This window comes from Ranitomeya variabilis, chromosome 5 (genome assembly GCF_051348905.1).
Source record: "Ranitomeya variabilis isolate aRanVar5 chromosome 5, aRanVar5.hap1, whole genome shotgun sequence".
Taxonomy (NCBI): domain Eukaryota; kingdom Metazoa; phylum Chordata; class Amphibia; order Anura; family Dendrobatidae; genus Ranitomeya; species Ranitomeya variabilis.
This window is the reverse complement of record NC_135236.1, coordinates 214,015,834-214,031,188: the sequence shown is the minus strand read 5'-3', so window position 1 is coordinate 214,031,188 and position 15,355 is coordinate 214,015,834. Positions and strand designations below refer to the sequence as shown.

Here is a 15,355-nt window from a genome sequence, read left to right as displayed (position 1 = left end):
AAATCTAAGGGGTGTTTGCTGAATACCTGCTCGTACTCGTGTACCACCCTGTAGGCCCCCTGTTTTTGATGGGATGGGGTAGAGTCAGTGCCCACATGCAATTCCCGACACCAGTCTTTCGAGTGCTCTGCAGAACCTTTGTTCTCCGCCACGTTTGACGGGACCAAGGGTTCAGGTGTCTGTATCACGCTATTATTGACAGTGAACAGTTTGGCGAGCGTGGTATACTTGGTGAGGTGAACCTCTTCCTCCCCACAATTGAGGACACGTACGGGCACTCTCCCCTGGCGGACGTCGACCACCCCCCGGGCTGTCAGAACAGTAGGCCTATTGTCTGAATATACGGGTTCTACCAAGGCCTGGTAGTCCTTACCCCTGAGGCCTATGGCTGCCCGACACCATATTAACATCTCACTCCTGGGGGGTATCGCGATGGGGTTTGAATCACTCACAGAGACACGACCAATCTCACCACCAGTCAGCTCTACCTGCTGTCTCTGCATCAGAGCTCTGATTTCCTTCTGCAGGGCACGTTGCTCACTGTGGCCAGCGGTTTCTGCCACCTGTTGCAACAAAACAATAACTTCTGCAAGACAATTTTCTATAACATTAGTACCAAGAGTCATCATGGGATTACATTCTCGACGATCAATATCAACAATCACAATCCCTTGAGCTTTCAATTCCACCCGCCCCACCTTGATGGTGACCTCCTTATACCCCACTTGTGGCAACGGCTGACCATTACTGGCTATTATGGTGAAATCATCGTCAGGGCCACGAGTAATATCAGCGTCCTCCCAATACCGTTTATAAAGCACGTAAGGTATAGTCGTCACCTGAGAACCGGTGTCCAGCAAAGCGTTCAAGGGGATTCCATCAATCACTACAGGGAGAACTGGTCGTCCTCCAATATACTTGGTTCTCCAATGCTGCGGGCCTGACCGTCCTACTCCTGGGGGTTGGCCCTTTGCCCCAGGGGTTGCTCGTTTTAAAGGACAGTACCTTGCAAGGTGGCCCACCTGGTGACATCGGCGGCAGATGGGTCGTCCGTCCTGATGGAAGCGATCGCTGTCCCGGCCTCTGGTCGGTGGGGTCCTCTGCTGTCGCTTCCAGGGGACATCTTCTGGTCCGGAGGCTAGCTGGATCTTTTCTTTGGGGGCCTCCTGTAGGGACTGCACCGTCCGGGCTAGGGCAGCAACGCTCTTGGTTAGCTCTTGCATCTGGAGGCGAAGTCCTGCAGGGGAGTCGTCCTCGAAGCTCTGGGCGTCGGCCTCCGCGGCAACTGGGGTATCCGATGCCACCTCCTGGTGGTATGTGAGAGCAGGGCGCCTGGGTGGTATTGCGCGGCTGGGCTGTCGCTCCTGCAATGCCTGGATAGCCTTATCTTTAAATTGCGCAAAAGTCAAGTCTGGATTTTGCATGGCCAGGAAGTGCAATTGGCCCCGCTGGTGACTGCACAGGAGCCCCTCAATGAACCGCTCCTTCAGAAGTTTATCCTCATCTTGCATGCTGCCGGGGTCACTCTGCTTAATGGCCCGCATCGCCTCTTGGAGATTAAGGGCATAGTCCCGTAAGCTATCCTGCGGCCTTTGTTTGCATCCATAGAAAGTCAGTTTAATTTCTGTAGCAGTGCGAGTATCGAAGGTGGCTTTAAGCTTTGCAAAAATCTGTTGTGCAGTTCCCTTATCCTCGGTGGGCCAGGACTTCAATTCTCTCAGAGCCGCCCCAAAGAGTTGGCCGGTTATCATATGAACCTTCTGAGGCTCTGTCAGGGGATAGAACTCGAGCAGGCTGCAGAGCCCTTCTTTAAAGTCAGTGAATGTATGCGACTCCCCAGAGTATCATGGCCGTCCGGGCAGGTACGGCATGGAGAAGGGCATTATGGCTTTTGTGTTAGCGGTAGTGTCCGACTGGCTGAGGGGAACAGCGGGTTCTGCGGCAACCGGTGGTGGTATTAGGGCCGCGGCTTCACTCGCTGCGGAGACCGGAGCTGCCCCTGCGTCCGCGGCTGCGGCCGCCACCTCCTCTCCTCCCGACTCGGACATGGCCGTCCCTTCCTCCCACTAATCTGCTGGAGGTCGGAGTTCCTCTTCCGGGATTGGCACCTTACTGCGCTTTCCGTTCCGCGCTTTTTTTGGCTGGTTCCGCCCACGAAGCTAAGGCTCCTCCCTCCGTGCGCGGCAATGGCGAATTTTGGCGGTAAATGGCACAGCACAGTCTTTGCAATAAAGTACAGTCCAAGCACAATAAATCACAGTTCCAAGGCACACATGACCTGATTCTTCAGGCTTAAGTAGATCCTGTTCGTGACGCCAAGTTGTAGCGCCCCCACTGCCGCAGGGCCGAGGGGCACCCGGTACCGGGCCTCTGAGTCTCTGCTCTGGGGTTGTCACGGTGGCTAGACCCGGTCCGTGACCCTGCTGAGGGGCGTACAGTGAAAGATATGATGGATGACGGTGGTGGTGAGGCTGTGATGGTGCGGTGCAGTTGTGGGGTGCAGGTCGCGGTAAATAACGAGGACACCAGGTCACAGTCTCTTTACCTCTTTACTGAAGGTTTTAGAGTCCTCAGTCCAGAGCGCTGTTACCAGGGCTGTCAGAGACCGGCCGGTCCAAAGACACATCAGGAGTTCTCTTTACAGGTGGGAATCAGTGTCTACCTTCTAGCGCTGGGTGTTGTAGTTCTTCCCTGCTGAGCTCCCGGGATAGTCCTCACAACTGGTTCTGTCTATCTCTGATGTTCGTTCTCTCCGTCCTCCAGATGATATGGTAGGACGCACCCGTATGACGGGGTAGGCCTGGAGTTCTTCCGGGACCCTAGAGTCGCCCCTCTCCCACAGCTGCCTCCGTTGTCTGCTTAGGTGTTAAGTGAGACAGCCAACCTGTAATTGGCTGCCCTGCCGTGGTTTGCAGTAGTACTTAAAGTCTCTTACTTGCTCGGCGTTCCGGCCACCGACTGTTTGCGCCTCAGAAGGATGTTGCCTCGGTCTAACAGCACGACTCCTTCTGGTCCCAATTACTCTTTACTATATTCCCGTTGTGCACTGGTTAGTTCTGCTCCGAGGAGTCTGCCAGGATCCCATCCCTGACAGGTCCTCTCACTAGCTCTTCCCAGCTACTTCTCCATGTCTCCCTGTCCAACCCCCAGTTTTACCAGAGTGTGAGGAGTGGCCTACTAGATAGGACCACCCCCCCTGGTGGCCGGAGTGTGAAGTGTAGTGAGGTGTTACCTGATCAGAGAAACTCCTTTAGTGCAATCAGACGTACCATAGCTCCCCATAGTGGCGGAACCACAGTACTGCAACGACCAGGACTCTGGGGCGCTGCACCTGCGCCGGAGAAGCAGCATGAATACAAGAAGAGGACGTCATCGTAAGAAGATGGGAGGCCCTGGACCGGACCGCGACGTCCATCGGACCAGAACCAGACCGGGACAGCCCCTGGGTGAGTATAATCTAACCTCTTTTTCTCATCTTTCAGGATACATCGGAGGCTTATCTATAGCATTACAGAAGCATTACAAAACAACCCCTCACAGCATAATGGTATAATATGGCTCAAAAAAGGATAGATCAGATGATAGCAATATTATGCTGCACAAAACTAAGGCACGGTCAAAAAAACATGTGAAAAACCATGCTTATTCACAGTACCATATTGGAAATAGAAAGGGGAGTTGCCATTCCTTTTCTGATAGCAAGAAAAAGAAAGAAACAAAAACCCAAATACGCTGGGAGGGGAGAGAGTGTGGGACAGACACCCACGCGTATCGCCACACTGAATGCGGCTTCTCCAGGGGAAATAGCGCAGATTCACCGCTGGCCGTGAGACTGACAGCGCGGTAGAGACACGCCGGGACCCCTGACCAGCTGGATGCCAAGGCGCCAGAATGGAACGGTAAGTATTGAGAGGCAGGGCGGGCGCTTCAGCTGGCGCTGCGGCGGCCGCAGTCATGACAAATAGTATGAAGGTGACATTTGTGGAGCCCCTGAGATGACAGAAGAGCATAATTTTTTTTTTTACCAGACTGTAGAAGTTGCACTTCTCAATTAATTAATCTACGGCTGCAGCAACTATTTTGCAACATACATGGCATGCTTTTTTTTCCCTGGAAATATGCAAATATGCCAGTTTAGCGCGCATACATTGTGCCCCTATACAGCATAGTGATCCCATATATTGTAGCACCCCCGTACATTATCCCTAGCTTGCGCTTCTGGAGCAAAGCAACCTGTAAATTGTTAATTGGGCTCTCCCCACTATAATAATGCCAAACATGAGACTGCCTACTTTGGTTTAGGCACAGTGGGGCTCAGAAAGAGGAGCATTTGGATATGTGAGCCCAGATTTCACTGGATATTATTTGAGGGGTGGGAGCCATGTTGCTTTTCCATAGTCTTTGTTCTACCACTAATGTGGGATCTCTTATTTCCAGTGACCAATGATGGACCTAAATGGGGGCTGGTTTTGTGAGGAATAAGTTAAGGTTTTTATTGGTAACAATTTGGGATCCATAACATTTTTTTATCGCTTTCACTATAAGGCTGGGATCACATTGTCAACTTGTGTTCTACGCTGAGCACTTAAGTCAGGGTTTCCGTGAAAGTCCACAACAGCACAATTCAGACAAAATCCCAGACATTCGAAACCACTCACTATAATGAGACAAATTGAGAAACTTTGGAATCCCTTTGGTGTCTGTTCTGATTGCATCCATCTTTTTAGGCGTGCACAGAACTGTGGTCGTCCATACTTGTGTGCTAAAAAGGCACCTAAAATGATGGGACACTGCCGAAACAGAGATCAAACAAAGTCCAAAGTGACTCCATCTGCCTCTTAAATGAGTGGTTGCGTCAGTGTTTTTTGATTCACAGTTTTTGGGATGTACATGGAAACCCAGTGGTAAGCGCTCAGCAGAGAACACAGGATAAATATGTGCTGAGCCTTATTCAGATTTTTAGGAGGCACAATGAACAAATAGATAGCAGTATAAGAATAGTTCTTTTCATTTTTGCCTGGTTTACCGTGCCATACAAGTGAATTAAAGTTACACCAGATTTATATAGTTTTTTTATTATGCTTTGTAACTATCACAATAAAAATGCTTTTCTTTATAAAAAAAATAGTTATTTTTGTTGCCATATTCGGAGAGCTGAGAGCAAACAGAACATGAGGGCTTACTTTTTTAGCACAAATAGTTGTAGATTTTTTTCTGTACCATTTTGGGGTTAATAACATTTTTTGATCACTTTTTATTAAAGGGAACCTGTCAGCCCCAAAATCGAAGGTGAGCTAAGCCCATCAGCATCAGGGGCTTATCTACAGCATTCTGTAATGCTGTAGATAAGCCCCTGATGTATCATGAAAGATGAGAAAAAGAGGTTAGATTATATTCACCCAGGGGCGGTCCCGGTACGATGGGCATCGCGGTGCGGGGCCTCCCACCTTCTTACAATGGCGTCGTCTTCTTGTATTCCGGGCCTCTCTGACCTTTCCCGGCGCCACTGCAGTACTTTGCTCTGCCCTCAACAGGGCAGACAAAGTACGCCTGCGCCAGAGCCGCAGCGTGAATACAAGAAAAGGACATCATCGTAAGAAGATGGGAGGCCCTGGACCGGACCGCGATGCCCATCGGACCAGAACCGGACCGGGACAGCCCCTGGGTGAGTATAATCTAACCTCTTTTTCTCATCTTTCAGGATACATCAGGGGCTTATCTACAGCATTACAGAATGCTGTAGATAAGCTCCTGATTCTGGTGGGCTTAGCCCACCTTTTGGAGGTTACAGGTTCCCTATAAGCAGAATTAGTTAAAAAACAGCAATTCAATTATTGTTTTTAATTCATTTATTTTTGTGCTCACAGTTCACCATGCGGTAAAATTGATAAGATAGATGTACTGTATTTTTCAGGTCAGTACAATTACAGAGATACCAGATTTATATTTTTTATGGTTTACTACTTTAATACACTAAAAACAATATTTTCCAAAAATGCATTTGCTTCTGCATTGTCGTTTTCTGAGAGCTGTAACTTTTTTTTTGCCAAATGAGCCATAAAAGGGCTTGCATTTCATGGGATGGTTTGGCGTTTTAATTTCTACCATTTTTTTTAAATATAACTTTTTGATCGCTCTTTACTCATTTTTTTGAGTATTAGTATGGCGCACATCACTTAATGAATTTGCAGTATCCTTTAAGTAGCATGCACCTCTTTGCATCTCACCATAAATGTTACTCCAGTTTGAGGCTGGAATATTATTTCTGATGTAATATATATTGCTCTTTTGATTCATTTGACAGGTGGCTCAGCAGCACCATGTACTAACTACTCCCAAGTTTTGCCCATTAGACCAAAAGCCACAAAACTCTTAAGCACCGCAAAAATGTTGCAACATTTTAAAGTGTTTTACACCAGTTTTCTGGCGTAAGCACTTTGATGAATGGGGGTCATAATACAGAGACAAATAAAGCATAACGCAAGGAAAAGCCATCATTTTCGAATTGATGGGAGATTACTTTCTGTGATGGGACAACTCTCTTCAAAACTAATCTGTTATACACGCTCCTTATTTAAGGGCAGCAAATTATAGATAGTTGCAAATCTTAGGGTATCTGTGGCTTTTTATGTCTTAAATAGATATTTTAGATAAAAATATGTTTAAATTCTGTTGGGTAACATTAAGACAACCTGTCCAGAGTCCAGATGCCCCCAACTAAACAACCCCATTATTCATTGTACTGGCTGACTGGCAGAACTTGAAAGTGGGAGAAATGTTTGGGAGGATAAAATGAAGACATGAAAGCACAAAGCTCCTTTTCAGACAGAAATGATTGACAATGGTATCTCCCAAAAAATAGAAATGAAATAGTTGCAAAAACAAATGACTTAGATCAAAAACTGTTCATATTCACAATAGGTTAAGATTGGGAGGCATAATCAATATGTGTTGAGGCAAAATAGAACACATTCTCATAAACTGTTAAAAACATCAATATAGAAAGAATAAAACTAAAATTGCTTGAGATTGCACCTACGGTGTGCTCGTTTTCCTCCTCATCACAGTGATGCTAAAGGTAGTATAACAATATGGATTTTTCACCTTCACACACTGCAGAAATACTAATACTTTTTTTAGTCATTTTGGAGAGTTTAATAGCAAGAGAAATTTGATATAAAACATTAAATATCTAGGGTTCCACATATTGATTGTGTACTAAAACAGAAATCGAATACCGGGGCAAGCTGAACTTTCCAATATTGTTTTATTGTTTAAGGTATGCTGGTTTTTGTTACAATAAAAGCTGCTTTTATTGGAAACAAGGTACAAAAGCCATATTACTTACTGTCTGATCCGTTAGAGGGGGCAGCACAATCTGCTTCTCGATTTTGTTGAGCACCAGTTTCCATAATTCTTTTAAAACTCGCTTTAGCACAGTCTTCTCACAAATTTTTGCAGAGACCGATAATCTAAGAACAAATTACAGAGAATAACAATTTCAAAAGCATTTTAATGAAAAAAGGTCAAAACCCACATTTGGAACTGAATATCGTCAAGAAGTATCAATATGCCAAAGCTCCACTTTGAAAAAGCTTCTGAACTATTTTAACCCCTTTACCCCCAAGGGTGGTTTGCACGTTATGGACCGGGCCAATTTTTACAATTCTGACCACTGTCCCTTTATGAGGTTATAACTCTGGAACGCTTCAACGGATCCTGGTGATTCTGACATTATTTTCTCGAAACATATTGTACTTCATGACAGTGGTAAAATTTCTTTGATATTACCTGCATTTATTTGTGAAAAAAACGGAAATTTGGCGAAAATTTTGAAAATGTTGCAATTTTCCAACTTTGAATTTTTATGCAATTAAATCACAGAGATATGTCACACAAAATACTTAATAAGTAACATTTCCCACATGCCTACTTTACATCAGCACAATTTTGGAACCAAAATTTTTTTTTGTTAGGGAGTTATAAGGGTTAAAAGTTGACCAGCAATTTCTCATTTTTACAACACCATTTTTTTTTAGGGACCACATCTCATTTGAAGTCATTTTGAGGGGTCTATATGATAGAAAATACCCAAGTGTGACACCATTCTAAAAACTGCACCCCTCAAGGTGCTCAAAACCACATTCAAGAAGTTTATTAACCCTTCAGGTGTTTCACAGGAATTTTTGGAATGTTTAAATAAAAATGAACATTTAACTTTTTTTCACACAAAATTTACTTCAGCTCCAATTTGTTTTATTTTACCAAGGGTAACAGGAGAAAATGGACCCCAAACGTTGTTGTACAATTTGTCCTGAGTACGCCGATACCCCATATGTGGGGGTAAACCACTGTTTGGGCGCATGGCAGAGCTCGGAAGGGAAGGAGCGCCGTTTGACTTTTCAATGCAAAATTGACATTAATTGAGATGGGACGCCATGTTGCGTTTGGAGAGCCACTGATGTGCCTAAACATTGAAACCCCCCACAAGTGACACCATTTTGGAAAGTAGACCCCCTAAGGAACTTATCTAGAGGTGTGGTGAGCACTTTTACCCACCAAGTGCTTCACAGAAGTTTATGATGCAGAACTGTAAAAATAAAAAATCATTTTTTTTCACAAAAATTATCTTTTCGCCCCCAATTTTTTATTTTTCCAAGGGTAAGAGAAGAAATTGGACCCCAAAAGTTGTTGTACAATTTGTTCTGAGTATGCTGATACCCCAAATGTGGGGATAAACCACTGTTTGGGCACATGGGAGAGCTTGGAAGGGAAGGTGCGCCGTTTGACTTTTCAATGCAAAATTGACAGGAATTGAGATGGGACGCCATGTTGCGTTTGGAGAGCCACTGATGTGCCTAAACATTGAAACCCCCCACAAGTGACACAATTTTGGAAAGTAGACCCCCTAAGGAACTTATCTAGATGTGTGCTGAGCACTTTGACCCACCAAGGGCTTCACAGAAGTTTATAATGCAGAGCCGTAAAAATAAAACAAAATTTTTTTCCCACAAAAATTATTTTATAGCCCCCAGTTTTGTATTTTTCCGAGGGTAACAGGAGAAATTGGACCCCCAAAGTTGTTTTCCAATTTGTCCTGAGTGCGCTGATAACCCATATGTGGGGGGGAACCACCGTTTGGGCGCATGGGAGGGCTCGGAAGGGAAGGAGCGCCATTTGGAATGCAGACTTAGATGGATTGGTCTGCAGGCATCACATTGCGTTTGCAGAGCCCCTAATGTACCTAAACAGTAGAAACCCCCCACAAGTGACACCATTTTGGAAAGTAGACCCCCTAAGGAACTCATGTAGATGTGTTGTGAGAGCTTTGAACCCCCAAATGTTTCACTACAGTTTATAACGCAGAGCCGTGCAAATTGAAAAAAAAAAAATTTTCCACAAAAATTATTTTTTAGCCCCCAGTTTTGTATTTTTCCAAGGGTAACAGGAGGAATTGGACCCTAAATATTGTTGTCTAATTTATCCTGAGTACGCTGATACCTGGTATGTGGGGGGAACCACCGTTTGAGCGCATGACAGAGCTCGGAAGGGAAGGAGCATCATTTGGAATGCAGACTTACAGTGGGTACGGAAAATATTCAGACCCCTTTACATTTTTCACTCTTTGTTTCATTGCAGCCATTTGGAAACATTCAAAAAAGTTCATTTTTTTCTCATTAATGTACACTCTGCACCCCATCTTGACTGAAAAAAAAACAGAAATGTAGAAATTTTTGCAAATTTAATAAAAAAGAAAAACTGAAATTTCACATGGTCATAAGTATTCAGACCCTTTGCTCAGACACTCATATTTAAGTCACATGCTGTCCATTTCCTTGTGATCCTCCTTGAGATGGTTCTACTCCTTCATTGGAGTCCAGCTGTGTTTGATTAAACTGATATGACTTGATTTGGAGTGGCACACACCTGTCTATATAAGACCTCACAGCTCACAGTGCATGTCAGACCAAATGAGAATCATGACGTCAAAGGAACTGGCCAAGGAGCTCAGAGACAGAATTTTGGCAAGGCACAGATCTGGCCAAGGTTACAACAGAATTGCTGCAGTACTCAAGGTTCCTAAGAGCACATTGGCCTCCATAATCCTTAAATGGAAGAAGTTTGGAACACCAGTAGTCTTCCTAGACCTGGCCATCCAGCCAAACTGAGCAATCGTGGGAGAAGAGCCTTGGTGAGAGAGTTAAAGAAGAACATCAAGATCACTGTGGATGAGCTCCAGAGATGCAGTAGGGAGACTGGAGAAAGTTCTACAAAGTCAACTATCACTGCAGCCCTCCACCAGTCGGGCCTTTATGGCAGAGTAACCTGACGGATGCCTCTCTTCAGTGCCAGACATATGAAAGCCCACATAGAGTTTGCTAAAAACACAAGAAGGACTCCCAGACTATGAGAAATAAGATTCTCTGGTCTGATGAGACGAAGATAGACCTTTTTGGTGATAATACTAAGCAGTTTGTGTGGAGAAAACCAGGCACTGCTCATCACCTGCCCAATAGAATCCCAACAGTGAAACATGGTGGTGGCAGCATCATGCTATAGGGGTGTTTTTCAGCTTAAGGGACAGGATGACTGGTTGTCATTGAAAGAAAGATGAATGTGGCCAAGTACAGAGATAGCCTGGATGAAAACCTCTTCCAGAGTGCTCTGGACCTCAGGCTTGGCTGAAGGTTCACCTTCAGCTGAAATAACAAAGGAGTGGCTTCAGAACAACTCTGTGACCATTCTTGACTGTCCCAGCCAGAGTCCTGACCTAAACCCAATTGAGCAACTCTGGAGAGACCTGAAAATGGCTGTTCACCAACATTCACCATCCAACCTGATGGAACTGGAGAGGATCTGCAAGGAAGCATGGCAGAGGATCCTCAATCCAGGTGTGAAAAACTTGCTACATCATTCCCAAGAAGACTTATGGCTGTACTAGCTCAAAAGGGTGCTTCTACTCAATACTGAGCAAAGGGTCTGAATACTTATGACCATGTGATATTTCAGTTTTTCTTTTTTAATAAATTTGCAAAAATTAATACATTTCTGTTTTTTTTCAGTCAAGATGTGGTGCAGAGTGTACATTAATGAAAAAAAAAATTACCTCTTTTAAATTTACCAAATGGCTGCAATGAAACAAAGAGTGAAAAATTTAAAGGGGTATGAATACTTTCCGTACTCACTATAGATGGATTGGTCTGCAGGCGTCACATTGCATTTGCAGAGCCCCTAATGTACCTAAACAGTAGAAACCCCCACAAGTGACCCCATATTGGAAACTAGACCCCCCCAAGGAACTTATCTAGATGTGTTGTGAGAACTTTGAGCCCCCAAGTGTTTCACTACAGTTTATAACGCAGAGCCGTGAAAATAAAAAATCCTTTTTTTTCCCACAAAAATTATTTTTTAGCCCCCAGTTTTGTATTTTCCCAAGGGTAACAGGAGAAATTGGACCCCAAAAGTTGTTGTCCAATTTGTCCTGAGTATGCTGATACCCCATATGTTGGGGTAAACCCCTGTGTGGGCACACGGGAGAGCTCGGAAGGGAAGGAGCACTGTTTTACTTTTTCAAAGCAGAATTGGCTGGAGTTGAGATCGGACGCCATGTCGCGTTTGGAGAGCCCCTGATGTGCCTAAACAGTGGAAACCCCCCAATTATAACTGAAACCCTAATGCAAACACACCCCTAACCCTAATCCCAACGGTAACCCTAACCACATCTCTAACCCAGACACACCCCTAACCCTAATCCCAACCCTATTCCCAACCGTAAATGTAATCCAAACCCTAACCCTAACTTTAGCCCCAACCCTAACTTTAGCCCCAACCCTAACTGTAGCCTTAACCCTAGCCCCAACCCTAACCCTAGCCCTAACCCTAATCCTAACCCTAGCCCCAACCCTAGCCCCAACCCTAACCCTAGCCCTAACCCTAACCCTAATGGGAAAATGGAAATAAATACGTTTTTTTTTTTTTTTTTTCCCTAACTAAGGGGGTGATGAAGGGGGGTTTGATTTACTTTTATAGTGGGTTTTTTAGCGGATTTTTATGATTGGCAGCCGTCACACACTGAAAGACGCTTTTTATTGCAAAAAATATTTTTTGCGTTACCACATTTTGAGAGCTATAATTTTTCCATATTTGAGACCACAGAGTCATGTGAGGTCTTGTTTTTTGCGGGACGAGTTGACGTTTTTATTGGTAACATTTTTGGGCACGTGACATTTTTGATCGCTTTTTATTCCGATTTTTGTGAGGCAGAATGACCAAAAACCAGCTATTCATGAAATTCTTTTGGGGAGGCGTTTATACCGTTCCACGTTTGGTAAAATTGATAAAGCAGTTTTATTCTTCGGGTCAGTACGATTACAGAGATACCTCATTTATATCATTTTTTTATGTTTTGGCGCTTTTATACGATAAAAACTATTTTATAGAAAAAATAATTATTTTGGCATCGCTTTATTCTGAGGACTATAACTTTTTATTTTTTTGCTGATGATGCTGTATGGCAGCTCTTTTTTTGCGGGACAAAATGACGCTTTCAGCGGTACCATGGTTATTTATATCTGTCTTTTTGATCGCGTTTTATTCCACTTTTTATTCGGCGGTATGATAAAGCGTTGTTTTTTGCCTCGTTTTTTTTTTTTTTCTTACGGTGTTTACTGAAGGGGTTAACTAGTGGGACAGTTTTATAGGTTGGGTCGTTACGGACACGGCGATACTAAATATGTGTACTTTTATTGTTTGTTTTTTTATATATAGATAAAGAAATGTATTTATGGGAATAATATTTTTTTTTTTTTCTTTATTTAGGAAATTTTTTTTTTTTTACACATGTGGAAATTTTTTTTTAAACTTTTTACTTTGTTCCAGGGGGGGACATCACAGTTCGATGATCTGACAGTTTGCACAGCACTCTGTCAGATCACCGATCTGACTAAGAGCACTGCAGGCTTACCAGCGCCTGCTCTGAGCAGGCACTCGATAAGCCACCTCCCTGCAGGACCCGGATGCCGCGGCCATCTTGGATCCGGGACCTGCAGCGAGGAAGGAGGTAGGAGACCCTCGGAGCAATGCGATCACATCGTGTTGCTGCGGGGGTCTCAGGGAAGCCCACAGGGAGCCCCCTCCCTGCGCGATGCTTCCCTATACTGCCGGCACACCGCGATCATGTTTGATCGTGGTGTGCCAGGGGTTAATGTGCCGGGGGCGGTCCATGACCACTCCTGGCACATAGCGCCGGATGTCAGCTGCGATAGGATGTCAGCCGCGATCGGCCACGCTCCCCCCGTGAGCGCAGCCGATCGCGCTGGATGTACTATTCCGTCCTTGGGAAGTAGGGCCCACTCCACGTGGACGGAATAGTACATCCAATGACAGAAAGGGGTTAATATATAGGATATGTGTCTGTGTACCCAAAGAGGTTTACGTTACAGAATTTATTTGGCTGACTTTTATAATGCATCTACTATTTTCTAGATCTGGTTTCTCTGACATGACCAATTATGAAGCTGTAAGTTCAGAGCTCAGTGGGTGTACCATGATGTGGAGCATGAACGATTTCTTCACTCCATGCTATAGCCCGTGCCTGTTCTTCTCCCCTCTCTCACTCACTGGCATAAAGTAGAAGGCTTCCCTTTCAAGGATAACGATGCAGTTCAAAAGTTTCCTTGGAGATTCATGCCATGCTTGTTAATAACACTAATGATGTGTCATGTTGAAAACGGCTCCTGGGACACTGGAGAAATGGCTATACCACTGGTTCCATGACTAAATCATTGTTGAACCGAGCTGATAATGTACCGGGAATTAAGACTAGCAGGGTTTGTCTGCACATTATGCCACCCCACACCATCAGAAGACTTTTTCATGTCTTTGGGATGTGAGCCAGATATCTAGATGCAAGTGTCCTATTGACCTCATCAGTGTTCTATTGACCTCATGCTTCTTCTCTTAATGGCTATCATAGTTCAGAACAAGATGGCTGGAATGGTGGTCTATCCCCTTCAGCATTCAGTCCTGCCTTTATCTTGGTTCTAATGATAGCCAGAGATTTACCTGGAGACATTGGGTTGGGTGACATAATGTGGGGTGTATGGTACCTGGACACCTCTATTCTTCATTCCATTGCCTTTATAGTTCAGCATTACATTAGTTTGGTGATGGAACCAATGGTATGGCCATTTCTGCAAAGTTTTTCAGGGGCATTTTTTCAATAAAACAATGCCAGGCTGCATGTTGCTTGTACTGCTGTGAGCAGCCTGCATGGCCTAAATGTGCTATCATTGCCTCCAACATGAACTTGTCTCCCATCAAGCACATCTAGGGAGTTTCCAGCAGCGGATCTTGATTATTTGCATGCGCATGTGCAATCAGCATGGCAGAACATTCCCCAGACAACCATTAATAACCTCGTTGATAGCAGCCATGACATGTAAATGCCTGTATTTCTGTGCATGTCGCTAATTCTTGCTTCTGAATAAATCGAGATGTTTTGAACATTTTGTCTCCATTCTTCATTAATTGCATATCATTAGCATGTCTAACGACCCTGTGATTTCCATAACTCCACAGCTTTTCTTTCTTGGTGTTGCAATTTCAATGTTGAGCAGCGTATTTTTTCATATTTTTATTTTTCCCTCCCTGGATCTATATGATGGTTTGTGTTATGCAGAGCAAACTGTTATTTTTGTTTAATTGTCAGACATAAGACTGTATGACTGTTTTTTTCCATTTTTATTTTTTGGGAGGTGACTAGTGTTGAGCATTCCGATACCGCAAGTATCGGGTATCGGCCGATACTAGCGGTATCGGAATTCCGATACCGGGATTCCGATACTTGGCGCGTATCGGATACCGGAATCGGAAGTTCCATGATTCAAAATTCAGAAATTCAGCCAATGAGAAAGATTCCAAGTGTGGGCACATCCTGTTTAGCATGGAGGGCATGAAAGTACTGGCAAGGCTGTGATTGGCTGCTGAAATGATGTCATGATGCAGTTTAAAAGTCGCTGGCGCCATTTTGCGATCACTCTGCTGTGAATTCAGTTAGTGACAGGACGCTGTTTGCTGACTGAGGGACAGTTTAGAGATAGCGATTTGCTTCTTTGTGCTTTCCAAAGGCTAATTTAGCAACCGCTGTGTTCACCTACTATTCACCTTGCTTTTGCCTTGTAGCGCTGTTTTCACAGCGATCTGCAAGGTCTCTCTGTGTGTGTGTGTGTGAGTGCAGCCCACTCTCTAGTCTGAGTGCAGCCACATAGGCCATCCATAGCTGGTTGTATTCAGTTCAGGGAGGGTGGTTCATTGCCTCATACTGTCCTTTTTTTTTTTTTTTTTTGAAGTAGTG

General features: G+C 44.4%; 1 protein-coding gene across 1 annotated transcript in view; it reads right to left on the bottom strand.

Moving 5' to 3' along the window:
* The window catches only part of UNC13C (unc-13 homolog C), a 1,212,529-nt gene that overhangs the window by 188,618 nt on the left and 1,008,556 nt on the right, over window positions 1–15,355 (bottom strand). The window contains exon 28 of the mRNA XM_077263773.1: window positions 7,349–7,472. Coding sequence (XP_077119888.1) covers window positions 7,349–7,472 — 124 coding nt within the window. The remainder of the gene's footprint in view (window positions 1–7,348; window positions 7,473–15,355) is intronic.